Source organism: Spea bombifrons, chromosome 5, assembly GCF_027358695.1.
Source record: "Spea bombifrons isolate aSpeBom1 chromosome 5, aSpeBom1.2.pri, whole genome shotgun sequence".
Lineage (NCBI taxonomy): Eukaryota > Metazoa > Chordata > Amphibia > Anura > Pelobatidae > Spea > Spea bombifrons.
Window position 1 is genome coordinate 23,777,040 of NC_071091.1, and position 24,256 is coordinate 23,801,295.

Sequence of the window (24,256 nt, forward strand, 5' to 3'; positions counted from 1 at the left end):
AGAAGTATAATTACTTATATTGCAAGGTTCTTCTTATTAACAGTCATTTGATGCAAGTCTTATTAAGGCAATTACATGAGTCCAGCTGCACAATTTAGCAGTACTGAATCAGTTCACTTCCGGTACCTACAGGGATGGAAGTTTGCCAGCTCATCGTGGTCTGGAAATGAGCTTCTGAACATGAAGATCAGAGGAAATGGGCAATATTTGCATCGCTTTATGCCTTCTGTCTCCAGTCTGAAAGAAAAGTTATCATTTTGTAGCCCACTGTCCTCTGTCTCGGCAAGTAGTATAAGGCAAGGGGTTACTAGAGACCTGAATTGCACAGTTTTCTGTCTGGCCAAATACAGTAGATGTGATGTAACAATACTTACTGATACATTTGGCAGCTCGGACCTACGGTACTTAAGTCTACAATTTAAGTTAAGCTTGAAACTTGCATTAACGAGGCTTCTCGGGCTAGATCTGCATGCATCTTTGTGAATAGTGAGCTCACCAGGTTGTGCTTGATAAATTCTGCATCAGTGAATCCAGGGTTCGAACTTCTGTGGGGCTAAAGCTGAAGCAAGGTGAAGGGTGCCCTTAGCCGCTCGTGGCAATGCCTTGCGCCTCTTTGTGCGTATTTCTGCTCCCAGATGTGAAGCATGGGGCACAACCTCTGACTTTGCCCAAAGCCCCAAAGTCACAGCTCTGACTTAAATCAAGTTTCATCTAATTATTGTGATTATGATAGTTAAGGTAATTTTTGACATAATCACTAGGACATACATGCTGACAATCAAATGATATTGTCGTGACCTCTGCATCCGTAAGAAGTGAGGTTCTTTTTTAGGACGTCACCGGAGTTTTAAGACAACAAGCAGTATCTTCTGAGATACTATGTGCCTAATGGTGGCAATATTAGCATCTTCCTGTTATCATTTTATCTCCTTTGCCAGGGCCGATCAGAGAATGAAAAGCAACCCTGGAAATATTTGGACACCAGCCCCATATATTTTATTTGCATGGGCGGCCTCATGTGCCCACACACCACACCAGGGGCATTATTAGTGTTCTTACCCAGGTCATGGGCGCTTGAAGGCCAGAGGCCAGCTTATTACAGAAGTGCGTCTGGATGGCTGCCTGGTACGAGTTTATGCTCACATATGGCTGACCGTGTACAGCTGGTAGGGCAGAAGCTGCAGCGGGGCAGTGTGTGGCTCTGTGGCAAGCGTTTGCCCGGTGTGCCAGACTGCTAGTCTGGGCCTGTTTAAAGACCGGTGACAGGGTGGCAGAGATACTTCATTAGTAAACAATGTTTTAAGAGTGTAAATCCACATGCGATGGTCCTTCCCTGGACTTAATGACTGTAATTACATGATCCCTGAAACCTCACCCAGAGTGTCCCGGAAAATGTTTCATTGGCTGTGTATGCAGTAAAAGAAATCATATCACGCAGGAGATGCGGGTCCTTTGCGGTAACCCGATCGCCGGTTGTGTAATGTTTGCAGACGGCACATTTTGGAATGTGGCCACAAGTTACTTCTCACCCCGCAGAGCAGGAAGAAAGAAAGCAGGCATGGCAGGGAGGGCAGGTTCCTCCTCTCAGCAGCCAGCCTGCCATCCCCAGCAAACACGCGCGGCGAGGAGCTGTCACTGCGATCTCCGGGCGCACATGCTGAGGGAGGAGGCTCTCCTCCGCCGGGCTGCTCATCCGGGAGAAGCGGCCGTGCGGCGGCGGGGGGCGAGCACCGGGGATGCCTGCCAGGCTGCCTGGGAACGCACACCTGCACTCACAGTAACCGCCAGCAGCGTGCGCGTCATCCGCGAGCAGGAAGTAGGAGCCGGGGCAGCTCGGCACATATGTGACATGGACTAGAGGCGACACCCGGACCGTCCAGTAACAGGATGGCAGCTTCCAGCAACTCCAGCCTGTCCGGCTCCTCCGTGTCCTCCGGTGAGTCACTTTACTGTTAGACGCCCGCGGAGACCAGCCCGAGCTAGCCGCCTTCTGCGCAGGTGATGGGAGTTGGTGCGCGAAGCAGCTGGACTATTCCTGCAATTACTATTGGATAGGTAGAGGCTGTATACGGACGGATTTATTATATATATATATATATATATATATATATATATATATATATATATATATATATATATATATATATCCATATATACACCTACACATATATATATACACCTATACGGACACACATAGGAAAAGACTGCTAGGGGCAGCCGAGCCACTGACCACAATATTTGGTATGAATAATGTAACTTTTTTTTTTTTTATCAGAGTGCCAATTCTTAATGCAAACCTATTTTGACATATATATATATATATATATATATATATATATATATATACTGTACATTTATATAGTGTGTATATATATATATAAATATATATATATATATATATATATACTGTACATTTATATAGTGTGTATATATATATATAAATATATATATATATATACTGTACATTTATATAGTGTGTATATAAATATATATATATATATATATACTGTACATTTATATAGTGTGTATATATATATATATATATATATATATATAGTATAAGGGGCTGGGGAGAAGACCTGTGAAGGTGTAAGTGTGAACACACACACACACAATTGCATGACTCTTCTATTTCAAATAGGGATACGCAGTTAAGTTTAACTCTTCTTTTGCCACAAAGCGTTCCTTTAACCCTAGGGCATTGCATTTCTCAATTTCTCAGGTTTAACTCCTTGTGCACCACGTGCACTCGTATATTTGCTTTAGGTGTAACCCTTCCCTTGCCAGTTGAGTGGTTTGATATTGTTGTGTTTATGACACAGTCCCGCCTGTGCAGTTATTCAGTAAATGTGCTGGAAGCTGTGCATTCACATGCCTGGCTCCCGTTATTGAATGAGTGTGCATGCGCTTGTATTCTGTGTGCTGCTACATTGGATCTCCATTGGAAATGGAAGTCTGTTGTCGCAAGGCATCAGCGCTATCAGTGGAAGCTGTGCAAATACTTTACTGCACCAATAATCTACAGATAAAACACACTTTAGAGTGGCCTAAACTGGTTAAATTTAGCATTACAGGTGTTGATCCACTAACTTTACCGATTTAATACTTTGATAACTACCTATTTACTGTTGGATGCCCCAAACCTACACAAAAATGTTCTGTGTGGATGGAACAGCACCTTTAATGTTTTATTAACCCAAGTCTGGTTAGGCTTCCATATGCCGAGTTCAATAAAACCACATATAATATTTAGTTTGTAATGTTGCGATTTTTTATTTATTTATAAATATAACAACTTTTGGGTAAAATGCATCCTAATAGAATTATAATGTGACTATTATTGAGATCAACACTGGTTGGCTTGCTTTAAACCTGTAGCAGCTGCGAACATCTGTGGGAACCCGTTTGCAATACAGTAAGTGAATGGCCACCTACTTAGTAAATGGAACATGTCTATAGCCCTCGGCGGGGCTCATCCTCAGTCTAAACTTCATCTTATCTCATGGGCTCTGCTGGCCATTGGGTTTATTTTAATTGCTGTCCTCTTCTAATCCCTGTCGCAGTTATAGAATAAACCGCCTTGGGTTTTCACGGTATGATTTACCAGCCTGAGCCCAGGTACCAGCTGCAGATAACTTCTCCTTAACAGAGGATCACAAACATCAATGCAGAACTTTAAAACAACATTAATGATAATGCAGTAAAAAGTACCTGACAGCTGATTCTACATCTTTAAAGGTTCACTGCACCATCATATATGATGTTGTTCTGGATTAAAATAAGTTTATTATTTGAGTTTATCAGAAACAAATTTGTTTTGTATATCATGATCACAGACACCTGCTTCTTGGTCTCAGGATTTGAATCGCTATTCAACTCTGTTACATTATTCCTTCCCTTTTGTTAAGTTGGAAGTTGGGGGGGAGCTGATTGGTTATTTCAGCTTCTGTAAGCGGGGGGTGAAGAGAAAGGAAGACTACTATACTTTTTATCCAAATATCTCCACTGTTATAGTGACAAAATATCACAGAGTATATATATATATATATATATATATGTGTGTGTGTGTAGGTATCGAATTGTGCCATGCTTATGAAACTACCCAGGTCTCTTCTTCACGCATATTATGTACTAGATTGTCTCAAAAACGTGAAATCTATTATTTTTCAGCCAATAGAGGCATCATCTTTATGAAATTTGCACGTACACCCACAGCCCTACTCGCTGCGTCACACGTTTTCAGCTAGCAGCACTGCCTTTGCATGAGCACAAGAGCTGACCCCATAGTGCAAAGAACACCTATGACATCATAATCACATTGCGCCACAACACAGCAAGATGGGAACAACAGTACACTGAATGGCTGTGTTGACAGAATGAGGTGTTTACTGCAGGATAGACCTTTACTTTCTATAACAAAATGATTAGCATATGAATTAATAATATCATAAAGTGCTTCTACACAAGCAATTTATTTTTACAATCCATTTAGTAACGCCGTATAATTTAGAAACCACTGCCGTTGTCTTTTCCAAGAGTCAGTGAAGTCCACCACTAATTTTGGCTTCTAATTTTTGAAAGGTTTAGTAAGTAATTTTCTTCATAGTAAAAAAAAAAGGTCTGATGCGTGTCCCACATAGTCTTTTATTTGTGTTTTAAATCGGATATGAAATTCATAAAAATGCATTTTTTATTGTAAATATATTGTGAAAGCTTTCATGATGAAACATGGTTTTTATTAGCATTACATAATATACAATATAATATAATATGGGGTATATGACTTGTCTTCTCACAATTTCCCAGTATCCTGAAGTAATGGGACCCAGCGTGGTGAAGAACAGGTCCCAAATCAGGATTGTCCTGCTAGTTGTCTGTAGAACTCACAGAGGCTGCAACCTGGAGAACAACCTGAGATTCAACTTTGTTCTATATTTGTACGTTTTTAATATGTTTGTCTCTGTTATGGGAGATTAACTGCATTTCTGGGGTAATCTTTTTTAGTGATCAACACCCACAGCACATTGGGAACGTTACATGTGTTACATTGAAATAAGGAGTTGAGTCATGAACATTCCTGCTGCCCACGAATGAAAATAGACCTCTGCAATTTGAGAACAGACCAGTTCTGGTGCTCCTGGGCAGAACTGCTGTTTTTTTTTTTTTTTTTTAACCAGGGCACACATTAGACATTAATACAAACAAATTAATAAAACGAATCATATCCAGCTTTCCTAACATATGGCAGCGGAGGCTCATTCTATATAGCAGAATAAGATCCGATTTATATCTTGTGCTGCCGTACCACTAGAATGTACAGTAGTCAAACTGAACACCCCAAGATGCTTGCATTAGTCATAAAGAATGATTTTGGTGAATCATTCCAAGGAGTCTATTCGCTAAAGCAGGAGGAGACTTGCAGATTCAGCTAGTCACATTTATAAGTGTAAAGAAAAATGTGCTTGGTAAACTTTCCTGGGAAATGCAAGATGGTTGCGGTTTATTTGTTTAGCCTCAGGGTCGGCAGGTATTCTGGCACTGCAACTCCCATAACCTTAGGCACACTACTTTCTTTTTCGGGAGTTGTTCTGTACGCAGAGAACGTTCTAGTTTCACAGTTGAAGGAGAATTAGCCGTTGGCTACCCCTTGTCTATACATACTGTAGTTTGCATATGCAAGTATTTGCATCTTTGAATGATGTCAGGGTTCAGATGACACAGACCGTAATCTGTTATTCTGGCAATTCACGTGACGTCTTTCTCTGCCATCTCTTATCCTAAACAATGAGATGAGATGTGCCATTGAAGTACGCACAATTAAAAGCTGTTTGCTCCATCTTCATGCGTGTGTGTGGGAAGATCTTGAGATCTGACTAGCTTCGTGAAGCTGCCACGAAAGTAACACGTTTGAGGCTGATAAAAGTTCTTCCTGTTAATGAGTCAAAATATAGGTTTCCTTGTTTCCATCTATTGAAGACAGTGCTAAACATAAAGGGTTCTGATGCACTGTAGTGGTTAGTGCCGTAAATCCTCTGTGCACCAGGAGGCTGAGACAATAAATGTCTGCACACATATACAGATCTGTTCTAGGAATATTAAGATCATATTAATGTTATTTTTCTTCAACAAACATCTGTGAAGGGGAACATCCACTGTGTTCTATGTTATATGATATAAATGTATATATGCTATAATGCATATGATATGATATATGCAGCTAACCTCTAGTGGGCTGTGGCACGTTGTGCTCCTGGTTCCAGGGTTCCCAAGCCCAAACGGTATGTATCACAATCAGTAGATTTTCCTATGAAAACCTGGAATTCGTATCCTGAGTTCTAGAGTCTTGAAGTGAAGGTGCATAATCAGGTTCCCAAATTCAGCTTCTCTAGATCACCTGTTGAACTACAACTCCCATAATTGTCAGCACTATGTTGTAGGCCTAGACTCCAAGATCTTCCTGGAAGAATGTTTTCCGGATTAGATTTCAGATGCATTAAGAATGGGTTGATATTTTGAAAGGATAGAAATATTCCAGGGCTTCTTAATTCTGGTGTAATTCAGCATTTACTACTGAGGGGTTACTGCTCAGCCGGGAGGTGCATTAAGCAGCTGTAATCACTACTGGAGCTCTCCGGTTTCTCTATTACATTTATTGCCGCCATTTGCAATATGGTATTTAATGCTACATCTCCACACAATAATAGAAGAGCACTGACTAATCAATATTTAAACCTTTTACATTAATTTTGTATACCAGACATGTGGGCAACACTTTTAACCTTGCCCCCATGAAATGGTTAATAAACTGATTCTCATTGATTATGATTACACATAAAGAAAATTAAGTTTATTCACTAAACCTACTTAGTTGAGTAGTCAATGCTCAAAAGTTGCTCGATAAATCCTGGCAACTTTTTTATAATAGATGGCCAGTTATACTGGGTATACAATATGTTGTATTAGAAGTATCTTGGGAAACAGATGCCTTTAAAAATGTTACTGCTGGCTTCCAACTTTTTTGCTATCTTACATCGACTACTATGGAATTACCCCTTTGTTGCCCCCCCAAAAAAAAAACAATCAAGCTGGCTTGTTAAAATGTTTTGTTAGGATCCATATAAATTTAATTTAGCTCTTTAATAATAATAAAATGGTGGTGGCTGTTCCTTTAAGGATTGTTCTCTCCTTTAACTAAAAACTTTCAGACACCATCACTTCCTATTATGTTCATATGCAAGGTGAAGATGCCTTTCGGGGACTGTGTCAACTCATCACTCAAGATTTATTCTTACCTTCCCCTTCCCCAAGCAAGTTATCCCCTTTAGCTTATTCCGTGTAGTGTTAAAACCGCTGATCAGGGCTGCTGTTGCATGTTACTGAACTGGCGAATGTTCATTAATTTGTGTCAAACCTTGTATACCACAGAAAAACTGGAAGGTGTATTAATGACAATTCCCTTTCACAAATTACAATGCATGTTACAGTCACATGAAAGCTCTATTTTGATTATAAAGCTCATGAAATGCATTCACTCTGGCAATATACTTTACTTTCCGTAGACATAGAGGAGAGGGATACAAAGAACAAAACCATGTTTTAGAAACCAGGCAGAAATGACTGAATTATGGCATTGAAAAGGAGGACAATAAATAAATCTAGGGAATGACCACCGGTGGAAAATGTTGGCAGACAGTCCCCACATGAAAATCCTAGCCAAGGTTTCTTAAACTTTTTGTAGGCTAAATTTTTGAATTTAAGCCATTTGCAATATTTCTGGAAACATAGACTTTGAAGGCACATAAGAACCATTCGACCTATCTAGTCTGTTCCTTTTTCATGATATAAAGACCTTAATTATCCCTTGGACTCATCTTAGATTCAGGATAGCTTTGTGTCAGGTTCCATCCATCCTCACTGTTTTAGCCTCTACCACTGCTGGGAGGCTGTTCCATGTTGTATGTTGGAGATTTGGAGCTTCTCAGTTGAGGCCTTGCTCTCTATGATTTATTTAAAGGTATCCACATTGTAGGGTAACTCCCACCCCATCCTTGCATCTGGTGCGGGGTTCCTGCACTAGGGCAGTAGAGAGTAACTGCTCCCAAATCTCATCTTCATTGCTACTCAATACAAAGAGTCAAGGTAAAGTAGAAGAAGACCCCAGATCACTGATCCACCATGATATTCCTTAGTGGCTTTTTTCTATCAAGTTGTAATGGAATGAGACAAAAGTAGTGTGGAATCCATTGATCTTAATTGCTCCATATAAAGATCTTCTTGAATTGCAGGCCAGGCTTACATATAAAATAAACTAATGTGACACATTAAGATGTGAAAATCATTTCCTTCTGGTGACCATGTGTCTTTTGGTAATGACTTCCTGCGTGTTTCTGATCTCCTTTCGTTGATATACCTTTCTGTATAATCTTTAAGAAATCACTGATCATTACGAGACTACGTTTCCATACAGATTGCTTGGGGTCACTTCATTTTTCTTGTCATTAGATTGAAATAAAAAGGTTTCGGCAGTCTACAGCAGTACAGTCAAGGAGTTAATAAAACCCGTCTTTTTTGCTTTTCGTTAGGTTGAAGCCTCACTGAATCTGTCATCTCTACAAATGAACTGTTAGAATACATCAAGATATTGGTACTCACCTCAATCATCAGAAACTGCCATTTGTAGCTATGACTACAAGAGATTTCAGATAGTGGCATTTATTAGAATTCATTGCTTGGAGGAAGAGCAGCCTTTAGCACGGTAACCCCTGTCACCAGAAGGCATCTATGGCACCACCGTGATGCTCTTTGTAGTCTCCTGATCCGATTTGAAAAACCAGATCAAGAACAATAAAAATTTATATATTAAAGGTGCTGTTCCACCTAGGATGCCTCACAAAATATCACTAGATAAGTGTTGCATCATGTAGAGAGAAGGATAATAAGCAGAAATGTCATTTTATTTTTTCTCCAGCATTACAAGGTAAATTGACGTACTAGTGTGGCTTAGTCCTGCCCTGTCCTGCTTGAAGGAACTTTGCTGGAACAGAGCACACGTCTGTGATGTCAGAAATGGGCAGTTTAACAGACCGGATTGGTTTAATTTCCGATTTAAGGGACCCCATAGGAGATGATTTGCACAGCAAATTACAGAAAAACAGCAGTGTGTTTTAAAAACAGGGATAAGCTCATTTATCGAATACATGCAAGGAATATCACTTAAGGATTTAGTTATACTTGTAAAAAAACAGCACCATTAATAGTAAGTTATCATAACTAACAATACATTTATATACTATACTTATCATACCTAACAATACATTTATATACTATACACATGGGGTAATACAAAGGTGAAAAGTAAGTATAGTATATAAATGTATTGTAAGTTATGATAAGTATAGTATATAAATGTATTGTTAGTTATGATAACTTACTATTAATGGTGCTGTTTTTTTTACAAGTATAACTAAATCCTTAAGTGATATTCCTTGCTTGTATTCGATAAATGAGCTTATCCTTGGTTTTAAGTTCATAGCTCCGGTGCTATATAAATGTTAAACGAGGTAGGAGGTTGTATGACCCAAAACATTGTTTACTTAATTTAATTTAATTAGTTTACTACATTGTTTATTTAAACAAATCTTGCCGGTTTGCGTCACACATGGGGTAATAAAAAGGTGAAAAGTCAGCATTGTGGTTCAGGCAGCCAGCACTCCGGCCAATATAAAGTTAATACCTGGGAATCATGCAAATACCAACTGAACTTGGCAATTGCTATTGCTACACGTAAACATTTGCTAGGAATTGTACTAACAAACTGCTTACATGGAATTTATTCCTCTTTTGAGCTTAAAGTTTTTTGGGCAGGAGGTTCATATATCACCAAATGCATATTTTTGTAATTTATGCATTAAAACTGTATAAAATCACCATAGAAAAAAATCACCGTATGGAGGTAAAAGTGTTCTGGTTGATATTAATTGAAGTAAGAACGCAGACTGTAATTAGTGATTGATGACTTATTGTATCTCTGGATAGCTAGACATTTGGCTTTGTGAAATGCTCAAGAATAAATGCAGGCCAGCAAAGCACACATCATTAGTCAAAGTCTTCTTTTTTTATAGTTTTTTTTTTGGTCAGCACTTCCACTGTGTGGCATGAAAGAAATAACCACAGCAAACATTGTATTTATGGTATGCAACTCATTGAAAACTGGTATTTTTAAACATATGCGATATTATTATCCGCATACATACATAGAGCCTACATTGATCACTCAAGCCTTCATAATATATTGCCCTGGTATTTATGTAAAATAAAAAAAACTTTTTTTTTTATATATACACTTTCTGTAAAGTATATGCTACAATGTGCTCTAAAGTTGAAGTGAAAGTGATATACAGGTCATGTTATTGTGTATTTATTAGTAAGTGTAATGTGTAAAATTAGACTATTACTCATGAGGTTGTTTTACAGTAAACCAAGTTAAAAAAAATAAATGAGTAATTGAGACAAAAATAAATTCTTTCATAGATGGGTTACAGAATGGCTCAATCTTAAACCTGGCTGATAGAGAAGAAGGCACTAGGCGCAGGGGAATATACCCCCCTAATAACTGCACAAAATGAGCAAATATGAGCAAAATGCACAAATGAGCAAAATGGACAAGCCAGGAAGCAGCTGCTGGGACAATCAAGCAAGCGGCATTTCTCAGCAAATGCTACTCGTTTTACCGAAAGAAGGGCATCGGTGAACTATATGCTTCACTGAGCTTCATAAAAAAGGTACATGACTGCGCTGTAATATATATATATATATATATATATATATATATATATATATATACATGTATAGACACTGATCAGCCATAGCATTATGACCACTGCCAGGGGAAGTGAATAACGCTGATAGTCTTGTTATCATGGCACCTGTCAGTGGGTGGGGTATATTAGGCAGCAAGTGAACATTTTGTCCTCAAAGCTGATGCGTTAGAAGCAGGAAAAATAGGCAAGTGTAAGAATCTGACCGACTTTGACAAGGGCCAAATTGTGGGTCAGAGCATCTCCAAAACCGCAGCTCTTGTGGGGTGTTGCCGGTCTGCAGTGGTCAGTACCTATCAGAAGTGGTCCTAGGAAGGAAAAAAGGTGAACCGGCCACAGGGTCACAGACAGCCAAGGCTAATTGATGTACCGGGGGGGATGAAGGCTGGCCCGTGTGGTCAAATCCATCAGATGAGCTACTGTAGCTCAAGTTGCTAAAAAAGATATTGCTGGTACTGATAGAAAGGTGTCAGAACACACAGTGCATCACAGTTTGTTGTGTATGAGGCTGGGTAGCCGCAGACCAGTAAGGGTGCCCATGCTGACCCCTGCCCACTGGAAAAGCTCCTAGAATGGGCACGTGAGCATAAGAACTGGACCATGGAGCAATGGAAGAATGTGGCCTGGTCTGATGAATCACATTTTCTTTTGCATCACGTGGATGCACTGTGGGAAGAAGGAAAACCGATAGAAACAGCGTGCTTTGGGCAATGTTCTCCTGGGAAACCTTGGCTTTCATGTGGATGTTACTTTCACACATACCACCTACCTGTGCATTGTTGCAGACCATGTGCACCTTTTCATGGACATGGTATTCCCTGATGTCATTGGCCCCTTTCAGTAGGATAATGTGCCGTGCCATAAAGCAAATATAGTTCAGGAATGGTTTGAGGAACACAAGTTCAAGTTGTTGACTTCACTTCAAAATCCCCCAGATCTTATCCTAATTGAGCATCTGTGGGATGTGCTTCACAAGCAAGTCTGAACCATGGAGGCCCCACCTGGCAACTTACAGGACTTAAAGGATCTGCTGCTAACATCTTGGTGCCAGATACCACAGCACACCTTCAGAGGTCTAGTGGAGTTCATGCCACGATGGGTCAGGGCTACTTTGGCGGCAAAAGGGGGACCTACACAATATTATGCAGGTAGTCATAATGTTATGGCTGATCGCTGTGTGTGTGTGTGTATATATCAAAGCTAGCCCTGTGTGCATGAACACCAGATGGCACATGTTGTAAATAAAATCAGATCAAACAACTTATAAATATTAAGACTAGACAAACATAAAGAAAGCTGTTTTTTATAGACAAACATATAAACACAAATTTAACTTTCACAGCATTTGAGTGATGTCCTTGTCCCTCTTTGGTCCTGGCAGGTTTTGCTAGAAGGAGTAGGCAAGATAGCAACATGACAGTAATATAATTAACCCCTTAAGGACAATGGGCAGTCCCTAAACCCATTGAAAACAATGCATTTGAGCCCGTACATGTACGTGCTTTGTCATTAAGGGGTTAATATGCTATTTCTTCTACATTATACACCAAATTTCAGTTTCCAGAAAAGTCCCCAAAATTCCAAAAGAAATAACACTAACTAAAATACAAGAATTTTGCTTTTCCTTTTCATTTTTGTACAGCGTGGGTATTGCATAGATAAAATTGTGTATTTAATATTGTTCAGAAGTTTCCATGGGGCAGTAGGAACATCTGCCCCAAACACCATGTACAAGGTAAGGAGCTGCAATACCCCTGTGCCCCTCCTGCCTCCAAGGGTCTGTTCAGAAGCAGATGTGATGAGGTGCATTATTATGGCTTTGATGCGGCTACTTATATCCAGCAGACAGCCACACATCTATGACTTATCTGCCAGTCCGGTCACGCTTGGTCTCCTTGTTCAACGAGAGTCTAAGACTGAATAGAGCGTCTAATTATTTTACTTGTCACATTTTTAATCTAAATCATTAAAGTTGACCTACTTAATCTGACATTTAATGTAATGCAGCAAAGGGTTAAAGGTTAAAATAGAAACATTTAATGTAGATACAACACTTCAGAACTATGCCTGTGGTGTTAAATCATAACCTTTTCATTTATTGATACTTTTGTGCAGGACAAGTTCCTTACAAATGTGCACAGGCAGGCAATCTGTAAAAATAGACCGCTTCTGCCAGAAGGGATGACACATGTTTTCGGTACTGAGAGGTCTGACAGCCTACATGTAGTTATACACTCAAAAACCAAACAGATTTCTTTATCAGTGCAATCTCGTCTCAAATTACATAGTTACAATATTGCTATGGCTCAGATGACTGTATCTTTTACATAAACCGCTATGGATTTCTTAACGCTTACCACATAGGCTGATCTTGGTATCCTCGGCCTTCTCGGAAAATATAACATAATCCATACCTGACAACAGTGTTGAACTTGACAGAGCAGCCCTGACAATGAGGTTTATGTCCTCTCCAGTGTCTCAATTTCCATGACTTCTGGCAGCTTCTGGAGATTAGTATTACTATCTCTCTAAAATGGTATTGTAGTTCCAGTTGTAAAGAAGGGAGTAATGTTTATCCATTGCATTTGTTTTAACTGTAAATAGAGATTTTATTGGGTTTTGTAACTTATGACAAACAATGAGACAGGAAGCTAAAGGATTGGAAGAAAAGATCTATGCCTTTCCAGTTAACCATAACTTTAACTATTTTGTGACCTTTAAAAGGATTGTCTTGCATCAATCCTTTTGATCTGGGGTCAAAAAGTTGTACATACCTGGGAATTCTTTAGGTTTGGCCTTGAGTCTTCAGGTTAGAGGCCACTCAGTGCCCATGTCTCATCCCACTGCCATCAGTTTTTTTTTTATTCATGGTTATTACATGGTTAAGATCTATTATATCATTTTTCAAACAGCTGTTATATAGAGCTGATTTATCTCTTTCATCGGCCTCCAAGAGTTGACTCATTAGCCAGAGTATTTAATATGTCTATGCTTCCTTCCAATCATAGAGACCAGTATGCTCCAAATCGGTATTCTGGAAGCTGCTTATCTATTTCATCATAGGTACTTTGAGGATCTATATCCAGCTCTTGCCCAGACTCACTAGGGCAGCAGGTCCAGAGGGTGGTGTTTTCCCGTTGCAAATGCCTGTTGGGTGATTATGCCCCTCAGTGTGCTCAATGGGCTGGTTATATGGGAGATTTCTAATCTTCCCAACTGGCCCATTAACACTGTGGAGGTTGGTCCAAGTCATATTTATTGCTTAAAGAAGTGCTGTGCAAGTCACAGAGGTAAGGACAGCTGCCTTAGAGTAGGTGGTTCAGCACTTTCCTGGATCAGGCCTAGGGAGGTACGATAGGGCATGATAGGTAAACACCGCTCTATCTATATTACTTCCATATTTGATAGCATTCCTATTGCCAGGCTCTTCCTCTAGCCTTGGAGCCAACTCCAGACTGTGTGACCCTGAGACTGGACCATTTACCCTGAGACTGATGCAAAATCCATGAAAATCAAACACTTTTCAGTAATTATTTGCATATATGTTAAATATAAATCTGAGTTTTGCATAGCCTCCACATGTTTTATGTGTGTACCAGTTCATACTTTGATTTTCTTTACCTGGGATGGCTACTATTTTTGCATACATTTTTCTGTGCAGTTATATACAATGATGGGGAAGTCAAGCACATTCTTATTTAGGTCAAAAGCTTTTGTATATTTATGAAGCCTCTTAAAAAACCTGAAAACAATATTGAATAAGGTTGGTTGTTTTATTGCTTTGTTTTTTTTTTAAAATGTGAGAAACATGATAGTTTAAAAGAATAATATGCCTTGAATTTATCTTTTCCAGTTTTCTAGCCCTGTTGTATTATGAGCAGCTGGCCCATTCTAGAACAGCCAGATGTGCCTTGTTCTACCTCCCACTAGATATAGTTATGAGAACTATTTATAATGTAATTTTATGCACATCTCTTGCTGTGAACGTGCTGCTTTTATTCAATTAAACAGAAAACGCATGTTTACTGTAGCCTTGCTTTATTTTTTTTAGGCAGATGATTATGCATTTTCTGGTTGCCAATTAGGCTATGCTGTGCTTTGTTAGGTCATATGGTTGTTGATAGCCATTCTTTAACAATTGCTAGTACTGAATTATTATATGCCCCACATTGCGCTACACATCCTGTAAAATACCTGCTTGGTGGTAATCCTTGACTGTTGAATTTTGTTTATTAATTGTTTTACTGTTTGAGTGAAATCTGTGATAGACGTTCCTCTTTCACTCATCTGTCGGCTGCATGGTGTCAGTCGGCAGGGCACAAGCATTAGGAATGGGCTTTGACATGTTCCCAGAGTATTTTGCCCTAGAGGTTCGCGTTACGAGACTGCAAAGCTAGCTGAACACACAAAAAGGGATTGCTGGTTGCTTCATAAGCATTCTTCAGAGAACGGGGATGCTAGAGTAATGTGAGTTTTTCTATAATAAGGAACAATCGTGTAAAAAAAAAAAATTGCTTTAAAAGATTGTTTTTGTCTCTATTAATCATTGGTTCGAAGACACTTGCCTCCTACATTAAAAAGGAGAAATAGAAAAATCAAAACTAAATTTTTTATATATTATCTTTGCATGATTCATTCTCTTGCATCTCAACTTCATTTTTAAATCTCTTTATTTTAAGCAAACAGATGGAAAAAATAGTCAGTGCTCCCACATGTTCAAATAAATTATTGCTTATTGAAAAGCTGTGATGTAATCTATAGCTTACGGCTGGTTTCTTCTGAGTTTTTAATTTCTTTGGATACTAGCACATATGTTCCCAGATTATTCCGCTTTTAATACCTACCTGCTTTAGAAAGCAAGGATACTTTTGGGACAGCGACTGATGAATAGATAAAAATCCTCTGCCTCCCGCACCTGATAAGTACACATGAATCCTCTATCCAGCTCCAGAGAAAACCTTTGAACAAGCAAATGTTTTGTTACACATAGAATTGCAAGCAATCTTGATAAACATTGTATAGGTAAAATGTGGTTCCCCACCTACCTGAAGATTTTAATCACTTAGTCCTCAAAATTTTCATTTTTTGATGTATGTTGGGGTCCACTTTCTGTGGACTCCCTGCATTTTACTGCATGCAATTTGGGACATGAATTATATAGTTATGGGAGTCTCATTTTCCTCCTCCCTGGCTGCCTTTACTAAACTCAGAAAACATTCATACATAAACTTCTTGCACATGCTCACTAGCAGCTGATCATATATGTGTTAGAAGTGGAAGACCCTGGATCCTGACCCTCACTCCTTGACAAGTCCCCAAACATATCCCTCAGCCACACACTCCTTTGATGTTCCACTGCCTCATGCACAGCTGCCCAAGCTCTACCATGCTGAAACGAGTTCCACATGAGAAAGAGGAGAAGCCCTCTTTTATACTATCCAGCACACCTTCCCAGAATCCCCTGCCTGGGACCCCTTCCAGCACAGCAAAACACAGAGATTGACCCCATATTCCTGAAGGAGGACGTAAGGTGCACCTGGTCCTGCTTCCCTTCCCCTTTATACGGAGATCAGTCAGTTGTGCCATTAAGCCTAGTTTGCCACTAGAACTGACTTCTGCTTTACCCCCCTTTTTATGGATTTTTTAGAATATGATAACTGGTTGTGATTAGGGCATTTTCTTTTTATCTTTGATTCCTAAATCCGGAGACATGATTAAAAATTAATAAGTGATCTGGCGAAATATTGTTCATCAGCCTCAAGGCATTGCTTAGCATGGATCACTACCCTTGAGAATTCAGAAGACCTTTTTCCAGCTATATTAGCGCCCAGTCTTTCAGAAATAAAGATGCGTCTGTGTATCTGCCAAGGTTGTCTTCACTGCTATTTCAGAGATCTCTACTGTATATTCTTTTGGTTTGATATTATATTAGTCATTAAGTAGTTTTTGTAAAAGGCTGACTGCTCCTGAGGCCAGTCTCTGATCATCCTGCTAGAAAGATTTCACCTGGCACAGGGTCAGGAGCACAGCAGAAGAAGACAGGGCTTGACATGCACAATTTTAATCCTGCTGAAAGAAAAATCAAAAGTCACGGGTTTTATAGAAAAACAAAGTCCACATAGCATATATTTATACTGTTCAATGTTTATTTGTTTCTTTAAAACAAAAACAGTAGAATCAGGCAACAATAAATCATTGTACAGCCAGTGGAAATAGAAGAAGGATACATTTATATCAGCGTAAAAGACCGTTCACTATCATAGAGACAAAAAGCCCTGCAAGACTTACAAAATTCTAGCCTGCTTCCAATGATGTCTAATGTAGGTGAACCAAGCTGTCCTCTTAGTACCCTTAGTCAACCTGCCCCCCCCCAGTTATGCACATCTGCCCCCAGGCTTGCTACTCTGCCCCAGAAATGCCTTATACCCCCTATATGCCACTGGGCCCCATGATCTGCCTTTTGACCCCCTATGTGCCACTCTGCCTCCAGAATTGCCTTATACCCCTATATGCCACTCTAGCATTTAGGGGGTTAAAAGGCATATTATGGGGCAGAGTGGCATATAGGGAGGTATAAGGCATTTCAGGAGGCAAAGTGGCATACAGAGGGTTAAAAGGCATTTCTGGAGGCAGAGTGGCATTAAGGGGGTTAAAAAGGCATTTCATATAGCACTCTGTCTCCAGAAATGCCTTATGGCCCCCATTTAACACCCCCCCTCCTCCAAACTTACCGGAGCTTCTGCATAGTCCGGGCAGCGTGTAGAGCTCTACATGATTCGCGTAGACAACTTCGGCTGCAGCAGGGATGAGGTGCTGTTAGCAGCAGGGGTTGTCTGCGTCCATCGCTCAGACCTTCCCTGGCTGTCAGAGTTCCCCGGCCCCCCCGATGCGGGGAACTCTGATCTCTGATCTATTCCATGTAGCTTGAAACACATATATTACACTTAATGAATTCAACGCATGCTTCCACTACATATAATTATTCTTTTGTGTAGTAGCAGAACATACTTGGATATAAAATACAATAATAAACTGTTTTCCTGCATGTGCCAAACATTAAGCAAGCTATCAAATTCCTAATGTTTGCAGACATCACAATCAATTGTGTTTTGTTAATGGTGCACTTTTCATATGGAACATGAGAACTAAGTTGCAGATTTTCGTCCAGTAGCCATTGTTAAGCCAACACATTGTCCAGAGCGTTTTTTTTAACAAACACTATAAGATTGTATTCCGGGCAAACAGACAGGGAATGTTATTTTTGTTGTACCGGATTCAAACATGTAAAAGGCAACGGGGAAGCAACCAGAATTAATTAGACCAAATCCCTTAATGCAAAAGGATTTGTAGATTTGTGGGAAACATGATTGAAGATAGGATAGTGAAAATCAAACATAGGCATATTGATGCCTAGAAAAGTAGAATATAACAACAAAGAAATTAAAATAGAAATCATAATGGCATTTCGCAAGGCATTCAACTCCTGTCCATGAACTGATTTCCTATACTCACTTAAACAATGTGATTTTTGTAGCACAGTGTGTTTTGATTAAGCGGCATTCAATGCACTTTTCGTCTGTGCTGTGGAAAGTTATTAAAGAGAATATCATCAATGCGAGAAGTTTGTTGTTGCTGGAGGGCTGGTGCTGCCTTTCCCATACTGTTACAGAAGCTGGTAAATGTGCTTAGACATGGCACTGTTTTTAAGGGAATTGGGGGTTTAGCTACAAAGCCCCAGAGGCATCTTTTGTTTTTTGATATATATATATCAAACCGTCCAGGAAAATCATCATGTAATACCTCTTGCTAATAATCAGATATCAGATAAACTCCTCAAGTTTTAAGCCCTTAAGGACAATGGGTGTTCCCTAAACCCATTGAAAACAATGCGTTTTGAGCCCGTACATGTACGGGGTTTGTCATTAAGGGGTTAAAATAAAAACAGAATTTGGTGGCAGATAAGAAACGTTCATCTCATCTAGTCAGCCCATTTTTTCCCCTTATTTGGTTTTGTCATATATACCAGATAGCCTTATGTCCAATGCAGTATAAAGTTCTCTCTCGCTGTGTTAACCTCTACCACCTCTGCTAAAAGACTGTTTCACTTAACTACCACCGCCCCAGTGACATAAACTTCCAAACCACTGCAATTAAAATGTAATTTTAAACTCTGCTGTAATTTGAGTAATAAATAATACAATGATTGAATGTGTTCATCTTTCCTGTGCTGGTTCATCTGATTTGCAGAACGGTTTGAGTGGGCTGTTGACCCACTTTCTTTTACTTATAGGATGAATAACTAATATGTTCTGTAATTGAAATTCCTTGCAGTTCTTATTAAGCTGCTGGGCTATTGGTTTAAAAAATGTTTTACTTAAAACATAGACTTTGATGGAAGATAAGAACCATTTGGCACAAATAGCCTGACCATTTTTCCTGATGTAAAGATCTTAACCCCTTAAAGGCAGCGAGTTGTCCTTAAACCCATTAATGACAATGCATCGTGAATGGGTTAATGAGTCTTGTGCTAGATTCATGATAACTTTATGTCTCTACCACTTTTGTTGAAAGGCTGTTTCACGTACCTACCACCCTCTTCATGAAGTAAAACTTCCTTACATTACACCCAATGGTCTAACCAGAGATCTGTAGTGGCAGAACCACTGCCTTCAGCTACTAATGCCTCTTGCTGTGTAACCCAGCACCCTGCTTACTCTTTCCGATGCTTTGTTGCATTTCCTGCTTACCTTTAAGTCCTCAGACAAAATCCTCCCATATTCCTCTTTTCTGTTTTTGCGGACAGAACAGTACTTCCAATGCTATATTGTGCGTTATTTTACATTCATCAACATTGTTGGTCTGAGTGGTCTCATTGGCAAATTGGCGAGGGAATTCCTGAAACAAGGCGAGTCCTACTTGGACAGGCCCGCTCACGGAGGTGGGAGCACAGTGGAGTTACATAATAGTAATAGTACTGTATGGAAATGCTTTGGGTAGGGTAAAGGGGTGATGTGTGATAAGGAGTGTGGAGGACTGTGAGCAGTGACGAACCGGCACCTTCTGGCCTGGGGGGCAACCCTCTCAGTAACCAATATACACACTAGCACAAACTTTCTCTCACTAACACACACTCACTGTAACACACTCACACAAACCTACTCCCACAAACTGAGACATATTCACAGGCGCACACAAACACACACATACACGCACAGTTACACATATACATTCACACTAAAAGATCCTTTCTCTATCACACCTCACTCCTCACAATCTCCGTTCCAGTTTATCCCAAAGGAGTTTGGTGGGGTTGGTGTCAGGGCTCTGTGCAGACCATTCAATTTCTTCCGGAAAAATTCATATTTTATACAGCAACTTACCCACAGTAAATAAACCACATTGTCCCCAAGCAACACACAGCTATTTTTTTAATTTTAACCTTATTAGAAAAATACACTTTTTTGGCTTCTAGGTACAATCCAGGCTTTGCCTGGGAATTGTGTTATTTGTGTTTTGCATGCAAATTGACAGCTTCCTTAGAACCCTCTCTATGTGTTCTTTAGGGGTCCCCATACCCACGAACCCCAGTCCCAAACATGTTTCCTAGTTAGAATTATGCACCTCATCTCTTTCTAATTCAGCCAGCCCTTATAGGTTCTTGCTCCAGATTTCCAGGAGGTCACAGAGACCCCCATTGACATGGACATTAAGCGCATCCAGCTACCAGTTTATCTCCTCATTACACCAGCAGATCACTATTTAGGTAAGGCGGGCTAAGAGTGTTCACATCTAGGAGATTTATATATCCCTAGTGGGAAAGGGGAAAAGGGGCAGATATGTGAATAGGCTGTGTGTGTCCCATTAACTGTTTCCCTTCCTCAGTGTAAACTTGTTAATGAACCAGAAAGTTAAATGTATATCGGCCAATTCCTTACTTCACTCCTCAGACTAGTAAATAAAAAAAAAAAATAGAAAGGGCTCTTGGGCCAAACTAAAATGGGATACAATTCAGTCTGCAGGGTATGTACGTGTACATTGCTAGAGATTATAGTCTATCAGGAGGACATTTCAAAGCTTGGGGTACAGTGGTGCACAGCGGGATGAATGTTCCCGCAACACGTTATACCTGTGCAGAGACACCCTCTGAGTGACAGTCACAGCCATAACACTACTGCTACCACTCAATGACTAGTTCTTCGCTGCAATTAGGTTGACCACATTGGCCATGTTTTGCAGGACATGTAAACATTTCACATATTGCTGAGCGCGCCATATAAGTCAGATATATAACTATGTAACTCCTTCCCTTCTGGAGTTAAAACAATGGGCAGCACTCTGCATTTACTGGTCACCAACAACTTGGAAAATATAGCTAATGCATTCAGTATCTGCATGATTATATTTTCCCATGAAATTATCTCTGGCCTATTGTTACATGGATGATTATTGTCTAAACTCAAGTTCAGAAAATGTTTTAGATGATGCTAGTTGTGCCCCTTTTTTTTTACAACAGCTTCCCTGAAGTAATATAGTCCCCTGTGTTAAAAACTCAGTATCTCCACAAATACAGTCATCACAAATTAATTGTATAAGCCACAGTTCTAATAAATACATCTAATAATGCCAAAACCTGTGAAGGTGATGGTTCACTTAAAATGCACCAAAAAGGGTTAAGAAGACTGAAAGAGAAGTGTAACTGTATGAGTTGAGAGTGAGAGTAGCTAAACAGGAAACACAAGTTGTTAGTGGAATGAGACAAGTGAGAAATTGTTTTATTCAATGACTTCCTTTTTCCATTTCTCTATTATCGGTGCTATTCTAGGTATTTGAGCATAGGTAAAGAAAAAAGGTCCTCTTAAGATTATTTGAGGAAAGTTATCATTTTAGATAAAACTTTGGTTAAAAATATTCTGTACACAATTTAAATGTTTACAAGGCCATCTCACAATACAGCAACCCATATACATTGACTTTAGCTGCCTCAGATCACTTTCAGAAACAGGCCACCATTGGCATCACAGCATCTTTAGACTATGATTCCCAAGATCTAAGGAGCAAGGTAAAAATCATGGCGATCACAGTTCACTGCAGATGTAATAACAGGGATGACTGCACATCATAAGGTACTGGTACATATAGGGGTGTGTTCTCATCTAGGCAAGGTAGGCTTAGGGTGGCAGCAACCTTTGAGTCCACTCGGTGGGCTGATTGGCCTTCCTAGTTTACCAATAAGGCTGGTAGGGGAGATCCTCATTATTACTTATTTTATATAGTGCCTTCATATTCTTCAGTGCTGTACAATGGGTAATCAGGGCATAACAAGTAGTATATAACAGGGTATAACATTGAGCAGGGTAAGGAGGGCCCTGTTCAAACGAGCTTACAATCTAGATGGAGTGAAGGTGAATGACAGAAACCACACTAGTATAAACGGTGTATGAAGGCAAGAGAGGGACTAGGAAAGGTGAGCAGAGAAAGATGGGAGGAAGGGTGTTCGTAGCCATTCTTAAAAGACCAAAGGCAGGGCGACAGATAGGCCAGTGAAGGGAGAGGATAGAGGCAGCCCTTGAAAAATCTTGCAAGAAATCAGAGCAGGAGACAGATGGTGATCATCGGATGAGCGGAGAGACCGGTCAGGAGTGTATTAGAGATGAATGAGGAGATGTAGGGAGGGGAACCGCGATGAAAAGCTTTGAAGAGTCAGGATTTTGAAATGCCTCCTGAAGCTCACAGGCAGTGAAGAGACTGATGGAGGGGAGAGACTGATAAAGGGATGAGAGAGGAAGATAAGTCTGGCAGCAGCATTCATGGTGGATTGTAGACGGGTGTGGTGGGTATGAGGGAGACCAGCTAAGACAGAGTTACAATAGTCAAGATGGGAGATAATGAGGGCATGAACAAGAGCCTTAGTGGCATCTTGTGTTAGGAAGGAAAACGTGCGGGCAATCTTTTTAAGATGTCGCTTTTTAAACAGAATGGATGTGGGAGGTGAACTAGAGGTCAGAGTCAAGGGTGTCACCAAGGCAGCGAGTATGAGGGGACGGGGAGATGATTGCACCATTTCTATGGAGCTTGCTTGGGGATCACAGTGTGATCAGTGCAGAGGGGGTTGCAGAGAGAGTGAGAAATAATGTTTCCCCCTTTTCCTACAAGTGGAAAAAGTAAAAAAAATCACTAAAACAAAATAATAAATAAAAAAAATAAACAATAAGGTGAGCTAAGTGATGTCACTGGCATACTAACATGTTCCAGAGTTCCCTTGAGAGATATCTATGCATATTGCACCAACAGTGTTAAAAAAGGAATAATAAAATATTTAAAATAAAAAATAATTAAAAAACCTTACATCCCCTTGCCCTAGGTCTACATGTAAAAAGTAAAGCCCCCATCCCTGCTCACTACCCCCAAACTTATTAAGCCATAACTATTAAAAATACTACCCTATAGGGCACTATGTAAGGGATGGATGTGACCCTCTAGAACATAAAAAAATATGTACTGTATGTGGGTATGTCTGTAATCAGAGTATATTGCCAAACATACATTTGGTCATTGTTCAACAGGGGCACCTAACGTGTAGAAGAAATTCTAAGAAAAGTGCACGGAAAGGTTTTTTTAAAATATGCTAGCACTAACAATTATTATTTTTTTGCATGTTTCTATGGTTTCAAATGAAAGCCCTATTTGGTCTGAAAAGAGGATGTGTAATTTGTAAGGGCACAGTAAACACAGAAAAGAAGAATCTCAATTGAAGCCATATATGGTAAAAATGGCCAAAAATGGCTCCAGGTACCAAAAAACTGAAGAGGGAATGAAGAGGTTAAAAATGGTAAAATAATATGTGACACCCTCACAAACATGTGATGTCATCATGATGTGATAAGGAGTTCCTTTTATTTTAAGTGAGATACCTGGGTTCTATGCATCTCTAAACTGAGAAAAAAAATATCAAAAAGTAAAACCAAGTGTAAAGCATTGTCCAATAAAAAGTAATTGCACTTGGCTTCCCAAACAATAGGTTAAGCCACGAGGACATGAACAAGTCCCTTGGCTTTTTGAGTTGTACAGAATAGCAATTACAATATCATAATGAGTTAACGTTTTATTTTTACGTTATTATGGCACCGTTTAGTTTGATAGCAAAGAAAAACTATTTCTGAAGTTGGTACTATCACATAGGTCAATGGACAGATAAAGAATTTATAAAGGATTTATTCCCCAAAACCTAAAGTTGGCTTAAGAAAAAAGACCTTAAGATGAAAGATCTAACAACCTTCAACTAAAGTCCTGCTGAGAGTAATCCCACCACTAAAGCATTTCTTTATTTCCCACTTATTTCCCACTTATGTCTGCATAGCAATGGATTTTAAATATCAGATACCTGAAAAGTGGTTTTATCACCAATGCAGCTAACAAAATGATCCTAATAAAGGAGTTGG

At 39.6% G+C, this 24,256-nt stretch overlaps 1 protein-coding gene across 1 annotated transcript in view; it reads left to right on the forward strand.

The window, feature by feature from the left end:
- The first annotated feature begins 1,687 nt into the window (after window positions 1-1,687).
- CHN2 (chimerin 2) overlaps window positions 1,688-24,256 on the forward strand; it is a 95,972-nt gene continuing 73,403 nt past the window's right edge. Inside the window, exon 1 of the mRNA XM_053466311.1 lies at window positions 1,688-1,936. Coding sequence (XP_053322286.1) covers window positions 1,888-1,936 — 49 coding nt within the window. The 5' untranslated portion in view covers window positions 1,688-1,887. The remainder of the gene's footprint in view (window positions 1,937-24,256) is intronic.